General features: G+C 43.6%; 1 protein-coding gene and 1 non-coding gene across 2 annotated transcripts; one reads left to right on the top strand and one right to left on the bottom strand.

The window, feature by feature from the left end:
• The first annotated feature begins 312 nt into the window (after window positions 1-312).
• trnaq-uug (transfer RNA glutamine (anticodon UUG)) lies at window positions 313-384 on the top strand. The gene has a single exon. It is a non-coding gene; the product is annotated as a tRNA-Gln (tRNA).
• Window positions 385-572: 188 nt separating this feature from the next.
• Window positions 573-24,598, bottom strand: LOC109522612 (tensin-2-like). Its single transcript, XM_019881328.1, is given in 25 exon segments — window positions 573-1,840; window positions 1,981-2,010; window positions 2,260-2,328; window positions 2,422-2,590; window positions 2,880-2,957; window positions 3,576-3,653; window positions 3,769-3,861; window positions 3,964-4,095; window positions 4,167-4,793; window positions 5,748-5,906; window positions 5,997-7,331; window positions 7,705-7,815; window positions 7,900-7,965; window positions 8,280-8,409; window positions 8,504-8,579; window positions 8,804-8,864; window positions 8,977-9,089; window positions 9,449-9,532; window positions 9,895-9,959; window positions 10,037-10,159; window positions 10,230-10,280; window positions 10,532-10,715; window positions 10,808-10,857; window positions 10,932-10,964; window positions 23,831-24,598. Coding segments are annotated over 25 exon segments (4,179 nt in total). The 5' UTR covers window positions 23,948-24,598; the 3' UTR covers window positions 573-1,695.
• Between the last annotated feature and the right edge of the window lie 360 nt (window positions 24,599-24,958).

The following is a 24,958-nucleotide window of genomic DNA, read 5'->3' as shown; positions in this document are numbered from 1 at the left end:
TTTTATTTTAAATCGTAAAATCGACAAGTTTGGATGTCATGACCAACAAGGTAATAAGACTACAAATTCTACCATGGTACATTTAGCCTTTCGGTTCATTTCACTTTCGACGTCGCGACGCCCTCTTACCAGCGGCTAACTTGCATGTTAACACGTCACGCTGACGACAGCTTGATGGAGTTGCGTAAAAAATACTCGATTTTGGGAAACATGGATTGTTCATACGTCCAGTGGACCACTGAACCAATTCTGCATCTGGAGTTGTATTGACATATTGTTAAATACCGTAAGAAAATGAGTGAGAACCACTCAGGTCCCGTGGTGTAATGGTTAGCACTCTGGACTTTGAATCCAGCGATCCGAGTTCAAATCTCGGCGGGACCTCGTCCTTTTATGTCGTGTGTGTGTAATTTGTTACTGAAGATTATAAACTATATTTTCGGATTCAAACATTTTTTAATAGTGCTTGTCTTCATTAGGGTCGTGGGGGAGCTGACGCCTGTCCCTGTTTGCAGATCTCAAATACCATATTTTAGATTTTTCATGTAATAATCAGGCATACACATTGGGTGTGTTTTTTAGCACTTTATTTCACACATAAAATATATTACTTCTTTTCCAGACGAACGTTATGAAAATCACATTTGTGCTGGTTATACTGTTTGTAAAAAAAAAACAAGTGAGAAAAATAATAATAATAAAAACATCAAACTTGAAATATATTTTTACAATTGATGTCTTTGGTTTGGTTGCGTTTATTGTCTGTTACCAAGGATATTGGTTGGTTTGTCAAAATAGAAACAAATCAAAGAGGTCAAGACCAAATATGTGGTCATTCTGAGGCATGGAGAAAGTGAGCTAACGTCTCTGTTGAAAATGACCTTACCAGTGTGACATGTTTCCCCAAATGTGAAACATTCCAGCTTTAAGGCATTATTTTGTTATTTCCTGTCACAAAAAAAGTTAATATCAATATTCTGTCTTTGAGTTGGTTGATTCGTTTATGGCTGTGTTACTTGAGCTTGTTTTTTTTTTCTGCCTTTGAGTATTAGCTCAGTGCATTCCATATCCTTTCATCTTAAATACAATTAGATGTCGGTGTTTCTTTAGTGAAGCAGAAGAAAATACTGCCCGTCACAAGTACTCTGTTTGTAACTGCTGGGCTAAATTTATCCGTCTCAAATTGGAACTGTCCCTCACTTTCGGTTTGATTTTTCAACAAAACCTCTTAATCTGAAAACTTATATGTATTACTTATACAAAGCACACTACCCACGTTCTTAAACATTCTGCATGTAATTCTGCACATCGGTGAAGTCGAAACCGACATTTGATTAAATTTGAAATCTCATGCAACCTGTTACCTGATAACATGATAAGATGTCCACTGTAGTAACCGCTATCCCTGAAGGGGTTAAAATGCAAATGGGGATTTTTTTTTTTAATGCTCACATTTTAACATCAAATTATTTGCAACAGAAAAAAAATAATTCCTTTTCTATCCAGCAAACTAATTGACACATAGTGGAACATACATCCACGGTTGATCAACAATCAATTCCAAACAATCAGAAGAATTACAGATCCTCTTTGGTAATCCAATGTCAAAATGCCTGCTGCAAAAACAAATCAACAATCAAAACAACAAAGTTAGTGGCGGCCTAAGTCTTCTGCACGGTACATTGACTTCATGTTTCATCTGCGTAGCTGCGGGCCCAGCATAACCTTATTGATAAAGTTGACAATGGCCACAGCAGGTTGCTCTGGATCTAGCTCTGCGAAAAGGTGGCACACGTTCTCTGTGGCGCTGCCCGTCCGCCTGGCCACAAAACCAAACATCCTGGCGCAAAAATGATAGAAACGGTCAGAAACTCCGAAGAGGAGCCATTTTTTACAGCATGAGCAACATAATGCAATCCGTGTTAATTGCCGTGCAAAGTTGCCAGTATGACTTGCGAAAACAGGAACTCAAGCACTTACTTGCTGGACGTGCTATCACTGTTAGTCCATCTGAAGCACGGCACACAAATAGAAACAGAAGACAATTGCAGGAATACATAAATCAGCAGCTCAGACTGATGATCGAGACTCAAGACTTGCAAATAATTGCATTACACACACACACACACACACAAAAAAAGTGGTAAGCACTGATGTTTCGTCCTTTATTAGTGACAACTGCCTAAAAGTTTGGAAGCACACACACATCCACACACTAGTTTTTTTATTCTTTCTTATTCCCGGGGTGTTAGGTCTCACCTCTGGTCTTGGGGGTCAAGACTACTGAAAGTCACACTGCTGATGGGGTAGTGTCTCCGGAAAAATAACCTGAGCAAACACGACCGGCATCAGAAAATGTAGTCAAGTTTGAAGTGTGTTGTCATCAACGTACAACCGATTGTAATTATGTAACCGAGATACCTTCTTTTGCTGTCCGTTAGGGTGATGCCCTGAGAGGAAACTTTAAAATGGACCACTGTTGCAGCAGGGCGTGGACTCAGAGCTAGTGTACTTTTGCTTGCTTTGGAAACTGCCTCCGGCCCAGTTAATGATTCCGTGTCCACGGAGTTCAGGTAAAGAACGTTGCAGGCTTTGGAGAGAGCACAGTCATGGATTCAAGGCGGTGTGCAGCATCGTGAGACTATATTGCCCTCTGCTGGGCAAAAGTAAGAACTGCTAAAAAAAATCCTGCCGCGCAACTTTCCAAAAGCATCCGTCCATTTTCTATCCTTGTCCATTGCGCACCTCAAAGTAAAACACACGCGAGAATCCCCTTCCCAAATTTTGATTGCTCTTTTTTATGCTAGACTGAACTAAACTTTTTTTCTTGATGAAAGTGTCACTTTAGGTCAGCAAAATTACTTCAACACAAGTGTTACCTGCTCCCTGTTTGAGGAGGTCAGCCGCTGTGCTTGTGTTTGTTACACTGCGTAGCTCCTGAAGATCTCCAACCAGATCTAAAACATTGTATACTCGTGTTACATAGTATCGCCTCATAAATGATTTTTTTTTTCATTTTACACGGGAAAATAGTGGACAGTAGAACCTCCAAAGTCCAACCAAAAAACCCCAAAGTGGTACAATGGGTTGAATCAGAACTTCACAACTCCGCCGGTGATAGCGATGATGAAAAAGGTCATGATAACCACAGAACTGGACATGGATCTTATTCAACATAATAAAGCAATGCAATTTATTAAACAACAAACAATGATCCAAATTAATTGTGCGATACAGGTTAATAGCGTGTAGCTCAGAGTACAACCAAATTGCAAACAAACACTGTTCATCTCAGATGGAGGTGAGTGCTCATCCGAGGTAAGTGGTTTTACTTTATTTCAGCTCCTTTTGCACTTGTATGAGTTATAGATGTTAAAATGCTATTAAAACAATACCTTTATGGTTAATAAAATATTTGATGGCGAAAGTGTGAGCAATGTATTCACTTCACAATCCCTTCAATTCACTTCACAAAAGAAGAAAGAACATCGATATTAGAATAACTTGGTTGTCAACGAGTGGAGGAGATTGTCTTCAGCTTTGAAGGTCTATCACGTGAACTATGTATATTTTACCTCTTTCTGGGATGCGAAGGGCACACGGCAAAGAGATGGGTGTGATTGAATGTTGGTACACCAGGGCTGATAAACTCCCTAAAGCAGGGTTAAGTCAAAAAAAAAAAAAAAACAAACATGTACAGGTCAAAAACATGACAATAAATACTGAATAGCACACAAAATGGAGATCGTATAGAGAAAATGAACTGACCAAAATACGCCTCATTCTGACAGCCCTTGATTTTGACACCCCGCGGTCCTGTCTCAATGAGGAAATGTCGCACAAGCTGTTCCACGGCATCTGCTGTGAGATGATGAATTGTGTGCGGGAGGTGAGTATGAAACTGTCTTTTGTCTACAGACTACAAAAAAAGAACACCCAAAATAAAAGAACCTGTGACGATACCTTTTGTACCAGTGATGTTGGCATTCGGAGGAGGTGTGGCCACTTTGAGGGCCAGCCCGTATGCACCTTGGAACGAATTACTGTCTCGAATGAGGAAAGTTCCTGGTTCCTTGTCTTTTAACACGGCTATGGCTGTGCAGGAGAATAAACACAGGAATGAGGCATACACGGAAACATACACCAGCGCTTAGGGTCGAACTCACCTTGGTCTCTGGAGATGCTTGGTTTGTACCAGTACTTTGAGCTATCTTGGACAAACTTTGCGTTGACCCTGATGTCCTCCCTACTGCTGCTGAACTGCGCGTAGCCCTGCCGCTGCTCTGTCATAGTTGCGGGCAAAGTCACATTGTGTGTCGGTGAAGGCACCGGAGAGCCTCGTAAATGTGAAACGTGCCCGTTTAAGGATCCCGGCGTTGATGAGAGTCGTTTTTTTTCTGGGAGTGGTGGCTGAGAGGCCGGGATTGTGATCGCAGTGTAGCCAGTGTAAGGGACATGGGGGACATTTAGCAAAGGGTAGTAATAGGGTGCGAGGGGGAAAGTCGGCGTGTGGTAACCATCCGGCACGGGTGACGGTGGCTTGGTGTCAGTTGAGCCGGCTCTCTCAGGCGTTAGTCGATGCTCTGGTGGATCTGTAGCGGACGGGGAGCTGTGACCGGGGGATTCGGTTGGAGAATTTTGCAAAGAGTTGCTGGAAGGGCTTGGAGTGGCCGCTTGTGTTGTGCCGCTGCCGGACGGGCCGTCACCAGGCGCATTTGAGCTATTGATTTGGTCATCCACCGGTGTGATGATGATAGTGGCATTATGAGAGTGACCAGCAGCCTCGTCATTTTCTTTGACGTTGACTTCCTGGAGTTTCTTTCCATCAGATGTACGACTCTGAGAAAGTTCACTTGAAAGCGGTCTGATGTTGGAACTTTGGGATTGTTCCGTCTCTGCTATTGGAGGCGTTTTAGTGCCATTTGTGTTGATTTCCAGTGCTATTGAGGCTTCTTGACTTAAGCTGCAAGTATGAAAAAAGGTCAAAGTGCTGCATCCAGCGTAAATGGCTTCGATGGTCATCGTATATCCTGCCTGACATCCTCTAAATGTCTACAATAAACTCGAGGTGCGATGAAAGTGAGTTGCTATTGCTAACAGAGCATAACATGTTTTTCTTAGCTGGAAAAGTTTCTTATCACCAACAAGTTTTGGCAGAGTTTAATTGTGAAAAGAGAGGCAAAACATTAAATGACTTCCAGAGTATAAATTGTGCTCCATTGTCAAAACGTGGCCATTATATACCCAGGAAAGCAGTTTATTTCCAAATTTAGCTTGGAAAAGCTATATGTACAGTATAAAAATACACCTGTATCATAAACATAGAATTTGATAGCAAAGAACCTCAATTTGCCAAGAAAATATGCATCAGCTTTTCAATGAGTGAAATATGTTCAATGGTAAATGTGCTTTTTTTGCTTTCAAAGTACCCACAACGTACAGGTTGGGAGGTCATTACTGACCCACCCCAGGCATGCTGCCCCCAGCATTTTAATCTGAACAAAGGTGACCGTCTAAAACTGCCAGAAAGGGCTCACTATCACAATCAGAGCTCCTGTGTCGATGCCGATTTCCAATCATCCGTTCAGCCAAGGTTTACCTACCTGTCTTCTGTGTGGGTGGGGCTGCTGCCGCCAATGACTGTATAATCGCCCGCTGCCGCCAATGACTGTATAATCATGATCAGAGTCCAGAGTCTGAGCGCTTGATCTGTCGGGTCTACCCTCTGAACCCTGCGATATGTCAACCTCTGCACTAGGTCTGGCCTTCTTCTGTGTGGGTGGGGCTGCTGCCGCCAATGACTGTATAATCATGATCAGAGTCCAGAGTCTGAGCGCTTGATCTGTCAGGTCTACCCTCTGAACCCTGCGATATGTCAATCTCTGCACGAGGTCTGGCCTTTTCCGCTTTTAAAGAGTAAGAAACAAAAAAAAAAAAAATCAGACAAAGGAAGGATGCAAAATATATTATTCTTACTTAGTCCTATTCCTCTTTACCTTTGAGAGGCTCCTGCTGCTGATCCTTGTCTCCCGCAGGGGTCTCTGGAAGTCTTCCTCCCCCAAGCGAGGGGCTACTGGCAGGCAAAGGAGAAGCTGACCCAGATAGGTAACCCGAAGCATAACCCCGACTCCCATGGCTCTCAACGGGAGACGACTGATAAGGAGAGCAGGGGCAAGATTGACGTGGAGGCGGAGGCGTGTGGTATCCACTGCTGGCTCCATCCCGCATGTCCATCAGAGGCTGGGGGCTGGGATAACTCTGCTGTGGTCCAAGGATAAACCTTTGCTGCTCTGCACCCTGCTTTAAAGCGGCAGAGTGACAGATGTGATAAGGAGGGACGGCTGATTTACATTGCCAGAAGTCAGCTTCCCTCGGCACTTCCCACGGGTTTTTGTTTTCCCACAATGCCTCTCGAGTTTGTTGTAATCCCACTGCTTGGTCTGGATGCATGGAATGGAGCACTCTGACTGAGGCTGCCTGGTGCTCCCGCCTGCTGGAACACTCCCGGCAAGGGCAGCCAGGGGACTGATTGGGCGGAGCAAAGAATATCTCTCGGTACGGGCTTGAAAGTAGGGACTGGTGGGAAAGGTGAGAGCTCGGGGCTTGGCTGGCATAATGGAAGACTTGGCACTCGTCATTGTAGTGTCTGTTCGAAGCCGGAAGTGTGTGGCCGTGTGAATGTGGATATTCTGAAGCGGAATAAGGGAAGCAGGGTCTGTGGAGACAAGGTACAGATGGGGTTGGCTGTTCCCAGGCTAACTCTGGCAAAGGATGGACGCTATGGCGATGACAAAGTTCCATATGAGTCAAATGAGGCGGCGGGGACACAGACTTGGATGGTAAGGCTGGCAGAGTTTGACTTTTGGGATGTTTTCTGAGACTGTTGCAGCACCCAGCGCAGTGACCATCAGCTAGGCAGGGCTCTTGCTCCCATTGCCGCCCTACGCCTCCACACGTGGCACCCGCTCGACCGCCACACTCTCGCGCTAAACCTCCGGGATTTGACAGTTTTGCATCATCTAAAATCTCGGTCTCTCTGTCCTTTTCCTTCCCCCGTACGTTCTCTTTTGTCTCGGTTTGTCCTTTATCCGTCAGACTTTCAGGCTTCTCGTTTCCAGGATGAGCGGTGAAGGATGAGCGGTTCTCGATGTGATCAGAGGGGACACAGCTGGAAGTGCCGGTGAGAATCTGCGACTGTTTGGCAATCTGCGTCGTCACCGTTGGACTGCTGGCGAGGCAACCGTTGGGTGAGGAAGTTGGGCCCGGTCCTCGTCGTTTTCTCACCTGTGCGTACAGACTACCATCCAAAGGGCCCCTTGTATGAGAAATATCTAGTGGAAACAGGAAGTTAGGATTCATGAGCCACCCGAATAAATGACTTCAGGCTTAAACTGGGCTACGCTTTACACTAGTAACTAGAAATGCCTGGTGTCTGCAGACCTGTCTAAGTGGTGGCCATTTTGGCAGGGAGCGATGTTCCGTTCAAACGGAGTACCCCAAACCTATTTCATGATCAACATATCGATTTAATTTGGGCGGAGCGGCACCCCAGCGCCATCTATTGACCAGCTGCCGCCGCGTACTAGCACAGCGCTACAAACTGACTATCGAAGCTTGGTGATGCCATGGAACAACAACCTATCCAATGTTTCTCAGTGAGATGCAAATGAGTCCAATGAACAACACGGGATACAACTATCTTACTCTCTGGGCTGTCTTGATGGTGCACGTTCAAGTTCTCGTAAGAGTCCCATCGGACCACTGGATCTGACGCGTTGTAGTTCACTTTGACGGAGGGTTCTGTCTTCTGGTTTTCTTGAAAGCGTACATGAAATTGTACTGAGTACAAGACAAAATACATCAATGATGTTCAAGATTTCGGAAACTGGAAATATTCACCGTTTATTTTTTCCGGCCTGGTAGAAAAGATAAACTCCACTGCAGCATCGCTGGGGAACCTGTCATCTATAAAAAGATGCACATATTAAACAATGTCTAAAATATCACTCCGTCTACAGAAATGAAAAAAGCACTCACAGAAATTATGTGAACTGTTTCTGAAATAGCACAAGCCTCAATCTAAATGACTGAAAAGTTCACAGGGAAACAACACATCAAAGGTATTGTTCATCGCTTTCACCGAAAAGTAGGATCATTCCGACATGATTACTACATTGCTCATAAGTCATTTTCACTCTTTCTTCTCTTTTGCAAAACGCGGCCATTGATTCGATTTAGCGTCAATGGCATACTACACAATGGGGACGCCATTATTCTACCTGTGCAGGCTACGTCAAGATCCTTCTTCCCAAACCACAGCTGGGCGCCATGAATGGTGCACGTGTGGAACTGGATCCTGAATACCACCTCTCTCTCTGCTGCCTGGCTCCGTCGATGATAGCACTTGACCTGAGAGGATTGAAAAGATTCATACATGAAATTGTTTAAACCTATTTGTACGACATAGTCAAAATTGATTGGACAAACAGATGCAGTTTGTCACCATGATGTCCCCCTTCAATAATAATGCCGGCTCCATCGTCACACACAGCTTCCGGGACCTGGAGGTCTGCGGGTTGCTGGAAAGACCCCCAAAGTGCAAATCAGAGCTTGATTACAACCATACAAGAGAGCAGTCAAAACACAAGTCTGCTGAGTAAATCAAATGTAAACAAGGTGAACTTGAACATAAGCAGTGGGGCAGCCACCATCTAAACATAGACGGTGGCCAGTAAAGGGAACTTCTGTCCGGTGTAAAGTAAATGGAGAACATGGTGGAACAACTAGATTAGTGACTACTCACGAGACACAGGAGGTGTAGATCAGCTGTAGTGATTGGTAGATCTTCAGAAATGGAAAGTAACCTGCAAAAAATAAAAATAAAAAAATGCACAAACAGTTGCTTTGTTTTTACTTCAACTATTCACAAAGTTGAACACCAAGGTATTGAACTACTTTTGTTGACATAAAACTGACCTCCTCCCGTCTGAAAATTTGGCAGTGATGGAATATGAATCTGATGGAGGAACAAGGGACTGCTATTCATTTTAATGGCACCGGACAGCAGACCACCAAAGTAGTAGATGTACCTGAAGATGGCAAGTGAGGATCAGTCAATGATGGAAACAGAAGAACAATGAAGACATTCTCTATTAGGTCGGATTTGTGTATACTTTCAGACTGGTTCATCGGCACAATCGATCCAATACAAGAAATGTATCGAAGAGATTTTAGTGTCCGCAAGACTTCTTTCAAGCTGTAATTGACCATGTCTACCACGAGGTTGCGCTGCCGTTCACCAATCGTGCTTGTCGTCACTTGTGAATTCAACCGTCAAGTGTACCTAATGTTGTGGCTTGTGAGTGCAAACCTCAACACAAACGTCTTAGGGCACGACACTTGTGCTTGTGTGTGTGTGTGTGTGTGTGTGTGTGTGTGTGTGTGTGACCTGTTCTGAGAGGGCTGAAGGGAAGAAGAAACTTTGTCTTCGCAAAACTTCCGCATGGCCAGTGTGGTGAGCGCCTGTTCCGCTCTGTGGACACACGACCACAATTTAATATAGAATTGTGAATGACACTGCTATGAATGGAACAACATAGTTAAAATTTATGATGCCGATTATTCGTCAAAAGATACTGCTGAAATTCTATAAAGTCTAAATTATAAGAAGCTGTTCAAGGATAATTATGACTTTAAAAACATGTTGCTTAAGGGACACATAACGGTCACATACCGGCTACCAATGTATAGCAGTGTCTGTATACAAACATTTTTTTTTCATGTGATATTTCCCCTTTTTAACAAATGTTTCCGTTGTACTGTATGTCCAGAATTATGAGAGGCACGTTCCACAGGGAGGAAACTTCATTTTTTAACATTTAACAAAAGAATTACCCTGCTGATATCTTGCTATAGTGCATGTAGGCTGCCACAATGACACCCGTCTTCCCTTTGTTTCCCTGTCAGGGCAAACGACAATATAAATCTGAGAAGGTCTGAAGTGATTCACGGTGTGCCACGTTCAGGTTGCCCAGACCTTACAGTGGAGAACCGCTACGTTATTGGGATCAGCGCTCAGCCACGTTTCCATGGCCTTACACACGGTACAGATCCTGTCCAAAGGTGGAGCGTGGAGATCAGGCCAACCGAAGTCCTGCACCTGTAGCGCAGGAGGAGCTGGGCATTAAATATTACGTGGCTTTGGAATGACGTACACTTTCAAATTGTACCTTTGGGATGAGTCTTGTGATGTCATGTCTCTTTTCTGATAAATTCAAAAGCTAGAGGGGAAAACACAGTGACTTAGATATTCATATTTCCAACAATGCCAAATGTTTTGGAACAAGGTGGACATTATTCTGTTTGCGTTGATCAACCGCGTAATTTTCTTTGTCAAGGTTGTTGCAGACGTCTTGGGTGTTATTATATGATGCAGGTGATTTATATGAGTTACCGGCATGAGGTGTTTGTAAATGCATCAGTTAAACAAGTGTAGGTATTTTTTTTTTGGGGGGGGGGGGTCGTGACCAACCAGAAACTTGTCCTGGTGCTTGGATTTAAGCATTGTCGCCATTTCCTGCAGCTCGGTGTGGTATCGCTGTTCCTCAAGCTCTGGCATGAAGAAGACCGAGATGATCCTCTCCGTGATATAAGTGAGGTCAATGTCGTAGTGGCGCTCCATCACCTGCTCCATGACTTGCTCCTCACTTTTACTTCTAGACATTGAAACCATTTAAAACGGAAATGCTGTGTCTTTATTTCAGGGAAAAAAAGGATGCTTTCCATGTATCATCCGTGGCTACGATACCTCGGCATGGAGCTTCTTTTCTTCAGTGATGTAGATTTCATGGAATCGTGCTGAAAACCATACAGAAATGTGGCTTGGTGAGGGTAATACAAACATCTCAATACGAATGCATGTCCAAGCATACCTGCTCTGGTGTTGAGGCACAGGTGGTAGACACCTGGAAGAATAAGCATGAGGTTAGCAATGGTGAAAAAAAAAAAACATTCACATATGCAAATAAACATATCTGAAAGAATGAAGAAACGCTGCGTTGCATTAATGATCCTGCCTCTAAATACTCATCAAAATGCCCCTCACATTTAATTACTGTAACCTCACCCTATGGCATTCTGTGCTTGCAATCACATCATCTCAACCAAGTAAGATCCCGCGTTCTTAAGCACCCCCAGCAGTGAGCCACGGACAAAAAAAAACCATTCAGGCTTTTGACTTCCACTGCAAACCTTGATAGGCAGCACCTTGTCAACTTTTCACCTTTGAACCCTTCAACATGAGTGGCATCCAAGCGGCCCTCTCAGACGAAGAGCCGGCCAGTCGCTGACAGGTGTCAGCAACAAGTTCATAAGTCTCATGCCTGCACAAGTGAATGCTTCCTCTGACAAGTAACATTGCACAAGTTGAGGATATTGTTTAGTGTACATCACAACAATTCGGGCAAGTAGCTGCCTATTGCACTGCGTGAAATCTGATTTTCCAGAACGGAGGCCTTCAATCCTTAATGACTCAAATGTCTTCGAATGCTCCCAGCACAACAATATTGCTATATTTTTTAAAAATCAGACAGCAATTACATTTAGCAATGTAAATAAACATTATTGCTGGAAAATATACAAAGTAGTATAGCAGATTGCTCCACACTCACATTTAGTGAACGACAAGTCGTTGATCACAGCGATGCTAAAAATATCTTAACTTTTTATCTGGTTCCAGTTAAAGATAGTCTTGTATAAATGGACCCTCATTAGAAATCCTCATTTTTGCATTCCTGTGTTCCACTTTACCAACACGACCATTAAGGTCTCAACTAAAAGGTAGACAGGTTGGCAGGAAAGGTATGAAGTAACTTAACTGCACTGTAGACGAGGAAACCATGAGATGCTATAGTTCATTTCACATTTCAAAACAAAATGCAGTCCCCGTCTGGTATTTTTTTTTCACACTTCACCACAGCTCCCGATTAAGTCTTTCTTTCAAGCACATACACACGCAGATGGGAAATATGGGCAAAAGAGACACAGTGGGACATAAGAGGGCATGTAAACGTGACCGTCGGGGCAGAACACCTCTCCTTTGATCGGTTTAATAACGGTGGTTAAGAGGTTGGAGTGCGCTCGGCTTCAGGAAGCAACAGTAGGAGACAGACAACATCCACGTGCATGACCGTGCATCAAAAACACATGCGCGTAGAGGGTCTTGACATATAAAGGCAACAGAGCGAGAGACACTCGAGTCAACAGGAAACAATTTGCAACAGGATGTCAATGCTGGTCAAGAGAGGTTGAGCCATGCACATGCATGTGTTTTTGGTAGCACTGCTGCAAGCTCTTGGTGAACGCGTGTGGAGTGTGTGCAGGAGCCACCGGGCGGGGGGGGCCTGCCTGTCTGTGCCTGCTGTACAGGAGCAGAAGGTCTGCACAGCAAGTGTAGACAGGCAGACACACCACAACAGTCTGGTCAGCGGCTGACCTCATGGGGGAGATGGGCAGGAAGTGAATGTTTTGGGGGGGGGGGGGGGGGGGGGGGGGGGGGGTATGGCATCTGGTTCGGCTTGTCTTGTTCATCAGTGTGCTTTACGGCGGCGCCAATGACAGCATGCCACCACAGCCTCGGGGACTGACAGGGTGCCTACCGGTTGACTGGTGAAAGCTGACATCAGACAGGGGGAGAAGTGACTAAGCCTTCTCATTTGAAAGTGGAACGGCAAAAATTACCAAAGCTGACTCTACATTACACCATCTCACAGTACGTCCACTAAAGATGAACAATAAGATAGGCAGCCTCATCATTTAGGAGAGGCTGAAAGTATGAGGCAGTTGCAATTCTTTTTGAAGTCTGCCTTGGCACCACACGAAGCCTCGCCTCAGGACAGGATGAGCACAAGCATCTGGGCTTTCCCGTCATTAACAACATGGGACAAGAGAGGACACCGTGAAGAGCATCACGAGCAGAAGTGAGTCCAAAGCTTGCACAAAAGGTGAACAATGCAAGCCGAAACGGACTTTGTATTGGGGAGCAAATAGAGAAGCGGGTAGACGGTGAGCGAGTGATGTGGATGGGATGGGATGGGATAGACATGTCAACAGCTGAAAATGCCTTCTGCGCAGAGCACAAAGATGTCAGACAGCTATTTTCATCAAGCTCCTTAATATAGATCACGAGTCCCTCTGGAACACTTAAAGGTTCTTTTTGCATTTGATCATTTAAAATGTCCAAACCCCACCACTGCCGCCAAAATCATACACATACAAACATGCATGTTGCCTGAAGACCAGCCACAACTGATCTTGTGTGTCCCCAGCAGGTGGCAGTGGAGTGCTTTTCCTCCAGCATGCACACCTGCTGCCAATTTGATCATCACGTTTAATCAAGTATTGAGGACTGCCAAGATCCCACGTCTCTGTCGGATTATTGACCTTGTTGCTGCTATTGCTCAAGCGTTGTTGTCTAGATCTCTCGATCTCGTCATTTGTCTTCGATCTGGCTCATGTTTTTATTTTTGTGAATTGGACTTGAGTCATTTTGTTTATATTTCAGAGTTTCTTGTCCCTTGCCTTTGCAAGCGGTTTTTATTCATGTATTATTTTTCTGCTTCTTTTGACCAGCAATTGCAGTTTTATACTTTGTCGGTGCGCTTTTGTATTTAATAAATATTTTTGCACTGACTTTTGTTTGTGTCTACATTTGTGGGATCCGATCGCCATTCAGATTTCCCCGAACTGTGTCAGACCACTTGCCCACCAATGATATTAAGTCGTTTTGCGATATCAAAATAGCAGAAAATTACAACGGTAACCATGCTCAGTTTTGATGAACCCTATTAGAGAGGCATTCATTTAACATCATGTTTATTGCTGCGCTTGTGGTTTGCAGTGATGAACAACTGTTACTGCATCATAACGACAGTTGTCTCATATTTTTGTTTCCTCATTTACAGTAGTTACATGCAGGGAAGTGAAAAATCTTATGAATATACGATTGCAAACTACAGCGACGATAACAAAAACATTGTTTAGCTTATACCTCCCTGATGCAACTCTTTTATTGGATAGCGTTATATCGTACAAGTGATTTGTCGGTATAAAGACCATGGCAATTGATTAAAAAAACAAACAAACTGTGAAGTCCATCTGGAATTATTAATCCTGCCAGCATGGTGACAACTTCAATATTAAACAAAACCAAACAGCACGGTTATTGCTCCGTGATGGATATGAGGAAATGAAAGAGATGCAAACAGGAGGCGCATGCAGCCACGTGTGTCCCATGTCACTTTAGATAAGGCCAAGAAAAGCGTACTGAATTAAACCAAGCCGAGTATTATCGTAGTTTGCCCGGTCGCAACTATAAATAGTTGCTTTGGGAGGCGATATGTCAACATGTTAATCTGGTAACGCAGATGCTCATCAGCCAAATCCATTGCTGACCTAGTGAGGACACCTCATCTCTATATGCTCCTCAGTGATCTGCTTTTATTACCTGTGGAGAGATGGGAAGCCAAGGGCAGTTCATCGATAAAAGCAATACAAGTGTCCAAACTATTGTCTCCAAACAAAGACAATAATACACCAGAGATGTTTTCCAAGATGTAGACATCGTCCTGTCACCATCGTCACAATATCCATTCATCCAATTGCACAACAGCTGTTGTGCAGGAGCAGATTTTGTAACCATGTGTACATCACTATGCAACATTAGCATCCATCACATTGTTGATGGTAGAACAGCTGATTAACAATGGAGGGGTGGGGGGGGGGCGGTTTGTCTCTGCTTGGTACCCTTGGGTCAGATATGATGCATGCAAATAAGGTCAAGTTTACATGGTTTTAAGCTCCAATAGATGGAGTCATTTAAATCATATCCATCCATCTTTGATACAATTTCTCCTTTTCAGTGTCTCCTGGAGCTGTCCCAGTTGATTTCCGGCAAAGAACAAAGTACACCTCAGAAGGGCCGCCGGTCAATTGCAAGTCTAAACAACCATTCACATTCACAGTGGCACTAAGTGGGAACGGAACCCACGAGAGTGAACTGCTACCATCGTACAATCACTTAACTCTAATATTAAAAATTCAAACGTGCATATTTTTTTTTTTTTTGTAGGTCACACCGCGTGTCTATTTTTAAGATGCAGTATACCGTATTTGCAGCAGAAGAAATCCTCTTTTGGAGCAAAGTAAAAACACTCTATCCATTGTTGGAAGACCATCATGGAATGACATGCTGCATGAACAGAACAAGTTGCCCACTCACAACAAGAGACGCCACACAGTAGATTTAAGGACAAAATAGACGTTATAAACTAACCGGAGTGTCCGTGCCGAGTGTTTTGTTTTTTTTTACCTCTCAACAAGCAGCTTCAGTCCTTGCCTCCCTCTCTGAGCAGTCCAGTCTGTACATTGGCATACACAGCCTCCCTCCATCCCTCTCTCGGTCACACACACAAACCCATTGCTCACTCTCTCTCGCTCTGTCTCATATGACAACACGCATGCACCCTCGTCCACAGTGCCAGCAGCACTCACCACATAGCTTTTTTTTTTTTTTTTTCCCTTTTCCCCCTCCCGGCCTGTTTGTGGCGCAGGCCACACACACCCACACGGTAAAACATGCCTTCCCTGTGGAAGGACTTGCTCTTGCTTTTGCACTCATCACACACATCAATGCACCACATGCACACAGTGGGCAGAGTGAGTATGCCCAATGACCTCAGGATTAAAATGTCTGCAAGAGACAGAGGACAAAATGCACAAGTATAACTTGAATAAAAAAAATAAATAAATACAAATTTTAAAAAGGGAGGATGAGACAAAATCCCAATTCCGGACCAAAAAATGCACACACAACACTTTGACTGGCAGATTTAAGTTCCCAGAAAGCCATAACACACACACACACACACACACACACACACACACACACACACACGGCCCCGCCAGCTGCCTCTCACCTATTTGTGTCCTCTACACCAATCACTCCATGGCATGCATCCATGGCACTCTTGTTATTTTCTATATTTACACTCTTCTTCCATCCACATTGATCATGGTCCTTGGTGACCACTGAACGTTCAGCAGCCACCCATTGCACTTGTATTTGTCCATCTCCGTGGTAACTGAGTATGACATAAAAAAAAAGAAGGAAAAAAAAGAAAACAATAATCCTCTTTTAGGGGCAGGCTGCAAAGGCACAACAGCTGGTAGTGTCCAGTGGCGCACTATTAGGTCATTTTGTGTGAGATTTGAAATCCCACAGGGATTGGAGGTGACCAGAGTTCCGCACGAGGGTCATGTGGTTAATGTGACGGTTCTGTGGCAGTTTGGGACAGCCAACTTTAGCTAGCGTCCCATTTTCTGTGGTCTAGGACTCAGGTTTTTCAAGTTCTTCCTGAGGAAACACATCCAGTCATACCTATGAAGTCAACCCTTCCTGTCCCCACATTTTTCCATACAGTGTACTGGTATGTTTGTATTGCCTGCTCAATCATGAGTATTATTTATTTCATGCACCATAAAATTCTGTCCATAGAGACCATCTGTATATAAGCAGCATTATTTTTTTTTCATGCATAAACCGCTTTAAAAGCTGCACGTATTACACGTAACGCGCTGCCCCATCTGACGGTCGCTGTTGTGTGACACAAGTAGAGATCATTGAGAATATCCAGAAGAAGACGGTCAGAAAACTAAACTGTGATAATATAGGCCTGTGAGTGTTGATGGATATTAACTCTGTCTGATGCCGGGCAAATCCTAGTATCTCCAAAACCATCACTTTTTAGGAAACCAGAAATATGGCTTGTTTGACATTGCATCGTCAAAAGAAAAAAAACAAAAAACAAAAAAAAAAAAGCAATCCATTTTCAACACTTTTTTGTACCCCTGGGAACTGACCAATCATATCAATTTGTGAAATAATATGAACTTGAGCATATTTGGACATTGGTGGCTTATGTCTGACAGTGTGTTTCTGCTAAATGATGATAATGGTTTAAAATACACACTCATAAACTCCTGTATATACTTTATTTTTATGTTTTGTTCATGTTAGGGGCCGTTATGGCTGTTGCTCATCATGGCGTGGGTGTATGCGCGCTCGTGCGGTAACGGTCGATCGCAAAAGGTTGGTTGGCTTGAAAAGGAGCTCTTGACCGCTGGTTTAATACATAGGTGTTGAACTCTGGTCCTCGTCCTGCATGTTAGATGTTTCCCTCCTCCACATCAGCAAGCTCTGATCATGATCCTGCGGCTTTAAGTTCAATTTACGGTATGTTACACATTTTTCTAAATGCTGTCATAAAATATTAGCAGTAGACAAGAAACAGGTCCACATCTAATACACGTTGTGCAGCAACTGAGACGTAACCGCTGTAGGTTACCACAATGAATTACTCATACCGACCTGGCCGGCTGCTGTTCAAGGGAGGGTGTGGGGGGGCTTTTCCAAAGCACACATCTAGGTCAGCGAACACGCCTCGTCCAAGTCCGTGCTACAACCAGCCAAGATTGTTCTTACTGTGGCTTCACATGCCTTGTGAACGGCCACCATACACTCCACAAACAACAAGTAAAGCTGAGAGATGCGTTCAAGGTCCGGGTGAGCTTGTCGAGCTGACGTGTACGAACGCGCTGAGGATTTCAGCTCACCCTTGCAGAAAGCAGCAAAGCTTTCTGTTGTCTGCTAGCACACGTCATACACGCGTCCCATGGCGAAGTGCTTCTCAGTGAAGGCATGGCCCACTGCTTTGTATCGCTGCAAAACAAACCGGGAGGTCTCGTCACCTGTTTTCTTCCACCTTTCCACACGCCACAACTAACACGCTGCTCATCGAACTTTCTCTTCACCTTGATTACAACCTTCCCAAGTGTTCTTTTCAACTGCACAGGATGATACCACATGGCAGCTGTAGAAACACACAGCGTAACTTGTGTGGACTGCTTTTTGGCACTCTTGCGTAAGGGTGTCACCTGCAGCTGCACCATACCCAAGGCCCGCCACACACTGATCCACCTGACTGAAAGTAACCGAACTGGAAAAAAAACCCCAACAAGTTGCCGATTGACTTTCGCACATATAAGACCACTCGCCAGCATGGAAACCCCCCGTTACGCCCGGCGTTATCGATAAACAGTGTTTAAAGCCGTCACATGTACTGTGTTACATTTTGTATTTAGCCACAAACAACATTTGTCAAGGAAGAAGCGGTTTGCTCTTGGCCACTATAGCTATAATAACACAAATAAAGGAATAAAATGAAAGAGTGGATATTTTAGAGGTCGTTGGCTCCATTCATTTCTTGTACTCTCCAAAGGTTCACGTTTTCATCCACTGGTTCATACAGGATAGGTAAAAGGGAGTGACCAATTTTTTTTGAAAAATCATTTTTTGGCACGTTAGTTAAAACTGTCATTATGAACTGACAGTATAATACAGTAAATACGATCTGTGAAAAAAAGCACAATCTAAAACAAAATAAAACAAATACCATGAGTGTTATAATAGCACTCCGTAACAAATAAGGTGAGTCTCTGGAATAAAAAGATACCGTAACAGGTCAGCATGAGTCCATAGACGATTGCCTGCTATGAGTGTGCCCTCGAGTGCACGACAAATGAGTGACCGCCTCATAAATCACGCCTACTGCCTCTGATTTTCCCTCAGGCGCGGTGGTTTCTTACAAATTTAGAGGCGTAAGATGGGTCAAAATGGCTTTTATTAATATCATAATTACAGCTTGGAATATTTTGGGCAAAATTGCAAACTCCCAACACACATTTAGTTATACACACACACACACACACACACACACACACACACACACACACACACACACACACACATACACACACAGTGCTACGGAATCCAAATTTGCAAACACTGTACAGTAAATTATGACTACATCCTCCCCCCAAAAAATGCCTTCCAGTATGAATCATATTAAAACAAGTTTTTTTTCTTTTAATGGGGGGAAACGGGAGCATTCTGGGTGCCCAATGCGCGCGCGAGTCCTACAGAGAAGTGGCTGCAAAACACCCTACCTGTACACACTTCTTTTCCTGTAAAACAAATCGCTGAATTTCCTTAGCCTTGAAAAAACATTTCCTGCATGGCTTGAATATTTTTTTCCTGCCTTTTTCCAACGCCTGGATTACAGGCAGAGTATTTAACCCCTAACTCCAATACACAAGCACCTTTTGATTATTCCAACACTGCACAGTTTCACGGACACCCGCTGGAATTCTGAGCTCATTCACTGTGATGCATTATAAAAGAGCACTTTCTCCAATGTGTTGTGAATGGACTATAAATCCTTTATGAATAGATATGTATAATGCATGAAATAGCAACTTTTAACTTGAGCGGGTTTTTTTTTGGTTACATAATGTAGAGTGAACATGGTGCCATGCCCCCCCCCATCCCCTCCCCCCCTCAATAATGTCCATGTGTTTTTAATTAATTTGTAGTTATTCTACTGGACGCAAGTGGCATGTTTACAGAGGGACGATTATTAAAGAATGTCATTAGTTGTAGATGGTAAACATATCCACAATAGTTCTCAGTTCAGTTCTTTCTAGCTGCACGTTTTATAAAAACCTGTTCTTGGTTGTTTGATGAATAGTGCTCAGGTTTGTATGACAAACATGCACAGCCGGTTCTTGTTAGTTGACTTGAACAGCGGACAATTTCCTGCCTGAAATCAACACCAACAACTAAAAGCCACTTTTCAATTTGATTGTCCCCAAGAACCGCATTTGTTTTGGGCAATATCCATCACAAGGTGGCCATGGTTAAGATACACCGTAGGCAGATTAGACCTGAACCTCATGATCACAATCAACGTTATTCTTATTGATGATATGATCTGTCATCGAGTTCCATAGCCTTAGCTGCCAATTGCCAATAGTCAAGGGCACCATCTACTGGTCAAATGATCGCAGTGCAGCTCATCCGGCAAAAGTTGAATATTGATGGCAGGCACCAAGAAACGAAAGAAAAGGCACCCAGCACTATGCCTAAAAGTCATAATTGAAGCTCTTGTTAATGGAGATGACTAATTTCTCTTCACGCAGCTCTAATACACCGTCAGAGTGTAGGGGAAAACCCACAAAAGCATGGGGAGATCACGCAAACTCCACACTGATTTTGAACACAGAACCTCTCAAGTCTTAAGTCAGGCTTGCTCACCACTCGTCGACTGTACTGACGTTTTAAAAGCCAGTAAGTGCGAAATAAATGTGTCCACTGCAGACTTATATAAGATTAAATGACTCACGGTAACATTAAGAACAACTGAATGCTGTAAATAAATAGTAACGGTGTTGCTCGAAAGCCCTGTACTAAAATAGAGCTAACACTACAAGCCATCACTTTTGAGATGAAAAAGGTTTAAGGGTAACATTCTAGCTGCATCCCCCCATTTTGGTGAAGTTGTTTTCAACCATTTTATTTTGTTTGTGTAACAGTGAAACGAAGCTTGAGGGACGTTGCGTCTCCAGGGGGATCCCATGACTGTCAGCAGCAGTGTTAAGTTAAATTGACGTGGTGAAGGACCCCACCCCTTTGGAGTTTTACGGCCAAAGTCTGTGTCACTCTCCAAGCATGTGAGACCACTGCACACGTCCACTCTACTTGTCTCTTGCTCCACTGTTACATTCCATTTATTGTGTAAATGATGTGAATGCTTGTTCGAATAGCAGGCTAGCTAGTTCAAGCTATGTTGCGCTGTGACTAACTGAGACGCGTGAGATGTGGGTGCAATTCACATCAAGGAGTTTGATTAATGTACATGCTTGAAATTTGGTAGTTATGGGATAAATCTTCCAGTAGTAGTAATAGTTACTATTTGTAGAACCCGTGGAAAAGGATAGTAAAATAACCACTTTGAAAAACGTCCTGTTTTTTTGAAAATTCATTTTGAGCCCTTTTTTTTTAATGGTTTTACTCATGACATGGCGACAAAACGCTTTGAAAACCATTAAGGCGGTGCTAACATGTTTCATGTGCAGGTTTTAGGGGAATTGGAAATTCACGACTTTGATCAAATACATCCATTCATCCACATTCAAGACAGCATGGGTCCCCAACTCCTACCCCTTGTAACCCGTCATTCATTTTGATACCAACAAACATTCTCACCGTGGCTGAGTGGGAACCCAGAGTATGCTGCTTGCATGAAAGTCATGAGAGTACTCGAACCACGACAGTCACCAATGCAAAACGCCACATTAACGTGGCCACTCATAAAAATAACTACGAGGATTGGACATTATGAGCTCAATCTTACAATATTTCACTACCTTCTGTGATAATAAAATCCATACGGTACACAGGAAATAAAACGTGAGTCAAATTCTTTACAGAATTCGGAATACTACACAACTGTTTTTTTTAGAGCTTTCACTGTTGGGTTTTAGAATGAAGTGTCATTTTAAAGCATAATGATGGCCAACAATGTTTGAAAATGAAATGTAAGACTTCAAGACTTCTGCGGAAACACAGTGCATGGGAAATTGCTCAAAAAGTCTACTTATCTAAGAATCATAACAAAGTCTCTTCAAGAGGGCCTTCACACAAGTGCTTGGCCCCTAAAAATACACTGCTGCACCACACATACGCACACACTCTTGAAAATGAATACTGTACTTGAGTACCGTGACACACCCACTCCATGCTAAATGCATCGGCCTGTTTGGGTTTCCTTTCGTGACACCTTAGCAGTGATGACATACATGGAGTCCCTCACACACACATGAACACACGCACACAAACATACACACACATACAATCCAGAAGGGACGGGAGCAGGTGGCAAGCCAGGAGTATGCTCCAGTTCAAGCAGGGTATTTATAACAGCGCGAGTAAGGGCAGTCACCTCTAAAGAGCCACAAAAATTCTGAAAATAAGTGCGGGAATATGTTTGTTTGTATGCACACGTGAGAGAGAGTGGAACACAGAGGGAAGGAAACTGGACAGGACAATTGTATGAAATTAAAGAGTGCCGAGTCCACCCATTCTGCAGAGACCATGTTATCATCATTTGGCAGACTCAAAGACTCACACGTGCAAGGAAATTCACACAGGCTCCTACGCACACAAAAGCAGGCTTGAAGGAATTTGACACTACATATGATCTTGGAAATGTTTTTTTTTTTTGGTTGAGATCCAGACGTCCATCGTAGATCGGTGTACATGCGTAAAAGATAATATGGTGCTTTATTGGTTATTCATGATGATAGCATGGCACTTTATTGGAGATTTCTGACTTCTTTTAAAATAAAATGTACCAGTAATGGTGATTTTACAGCGCGCTACGGTGCCATGTTTTGTTAAAACACACACATTCGGGCGTGTGACCTCCTCCCGCAAAAACCGACAGACACTTTTTTATTACAGGCTTCATAAAACTACACCCGAAGCTTCCATTCACAGCAATGTGTGTGCGTGTGTGTCATTCCAAAGTAAAGCTAGCAGACAGAGAGACGACGTGTCAAACCCTGCATAGTAACCTACACCACCACTTCCTTTTAACCCTTAACCCCGCAGGACATGATTAACGGCCATCACCGGACAGCTCATTTCATCAGTAACGACGTTCACTACATGGACAAAAGTTTTGAGACATCACGCAATTTCATTTCCAATGAATCAACTGGTCAGCCCTTCCGCAGCTATTAAAGCTTGTAAATGTGGGATTTTTTTTTTTTTTTTTAAATCTGTGATTTTGGTTCACAATCTGTCGTAGTTCATCTCAAATGCATTGGCTGGGATTCTTCCACACGCCTTTATGAAGTCATACAATTTGCATTCTGAAGATGCTGATAGTGTCTCAGGCCAAGGTCTGATAAAGGAGAAGAAGTTGAAGTACTTCTAAATTGATGGTCAATAACTAAAATGCAGTACAGGTTGATCAAATGTATTTCCAGGAACTATTATTGCAATAGTATTGCTATGACTACTTGGGGTTTGAAGTTCTGTCCAGCTTTTAACACATGTAGTTGACTTATTAGAACTTGTGACAAAACACGTGCATCTTAAATCCCAAATTTCCTCATTGAACTGACGGGAAATGCCACCAATACATTCCAGCCTGGCCCACCCCAAAATTGTTTTTTTTGTACATTTTTTTTTTTTAATAACAGAACATACAGTAATGACATTAATAAACAGAGCACAAAAATTCGACATATTTTTCTCTTTTTTTTGTTTTAATTCAATGGACTTTGTGCTGCTCCTTCTGGTGTGTGCGCCTAGGGAAACTGGGGACAGTATAATCCAAACATAAGAAGAGTCATTTTTCGCAAGGGATGTAAACTATATACCCCTCTTGTCTGTCTACATATGTTGCACCTCTATTTGTGTTCAAATAGCAATAGCCTAAAACATTATAACAGCCCGTCAATGGCATTTTGCATTGCTTCTTTGCATTAAAACGTGTGATTCTCTTAGTCTAAGGTTTAGTTTGAGAGTGAACTTCAACTGGGAGTGGCATTCAACAGCTTGACGACTCCTTCGTGAAGACCGGCTCACTATCTGCCAAACAGCTGCTTGTTGTGAGGTGACGTGAACTGAAATCGCTGCCACCAAGTATCTCAGTCAAAGCAAAAAATAAAAATAAAAACAACTTCAACAAAAAAAAAAAATCATCCGAGTTAAGATTTGTAAACCACGCAAAAGTATAAGACTGCCTGCCACATTACCAAGTAGTAGAACAGCATCTGTTTTTGAATCTGAGACTAGGCAAGGAGTTTTTCAGGTTATAAAACGAGTTGTGAACATGCCATGCAGCACAGTTGTTCCCTCACTCACCTCAGCGAGCTGCAGGATCTCAGGGAGTACCTCAGGGTCGGTCTTTCGAGCTGTGCCTTCGGGGTCATCTTGGTGGTCCTTAATCCTCCTGGTGGCCAGGCTGTGAATGCACCCCATATTTGCAGCCTTTGGTGGCCCTTCACATCAATTCTGTTCTCCTCTGAAGTTTTGTCGCCAGAAGAGAACCTCTCAAAGCTTGACGTCCGAAGTCCGCTTGCCCAACATGATCCGACCTCCTGCCGACTCCCGCTCCTCTGGCAGGTGACTTCTTCTCGCTTCTCCTCTTACAACTTCTCCTGCCACCCTCCAATCTTCCACACACACTTCCCAGTCCTCTTACACTCCGGCTTTCCTCACTCTCAAAGCATGCGGGTGCACACGCAGCACCTCCCGCCTCCCATTCCACTTGCCAGCACCTTCCTCTGCCTCTGAAGACCCTCAAACGCGACACTCCCTTGCCGAACTCACCACAGACCCTCCTGTCATCCGCCCTCTCTTTCCATCGGGCTCCTTTTGCTGTCTCTGCATGGGGGGGAGAAGGGGGCAGCTGTTTATGGTCCTTCCACTTCCCCGGTTGGCTTCACTTCAAGCCCCTCTCACTCTCTCGCAGAAGGAGCCGCTTGCATGCAGCCTGACCCATCCAGACTCTTTCTAGTCTGCACACCGCCGCAGGAGCAGGATCGAGCCTTCTTTGGGCTCCTTTTCTTCACTGAGACGTGTGCTTGACTTCATTTGAGGACGCGGCTGTAGATCTGTATTAAAAAAAACCTACGGGTGGATAAAATATTTTTTTTAAATGTTATTGTTTGTCATCTATACGTGTATTGTTTTTCAACAGTGCTACTCGTGAGTCACATAGGGCGGCGCACATCCTAACCACACCTATGACAAAATTGCCATTTTGACAATGGAAAAAAATATGTGCACATGTGCAAAATATGTGCTCTTAATACATTTTGTTTTACATAATACATTTCTCAATGCATGTGCAAAACATCCAGCCTTCAACAACAAAGGGTTTGAACAATCAAAAAAATAACCACATACTGTGACACCCCCCCAGTGCAAAGTGCTCGTGCATGAAAATTACTATTCAACGCCGGCACAAAACTGCTGAACAGCAAAGCA

This window comes from Hippocampus comes, unplaced genomic scaffold, assembly GCF_001891065.2.
Source record: "Hippocampus comes isolate QL1 unplaced genomic scaffold, H_comes_QL1_v1.1 scaffold68, whole genome shotgun sequence".
Lineage (NCBI taxonomy): Eukaryota > Metazoa > Chordata > Actinopteri > Syngnathiformes > Syngnathidae > Hippocampus > Hippocampus comes.
This window is presented reverse-complemented; position numbering and strand designations above follow the sequence as displayed.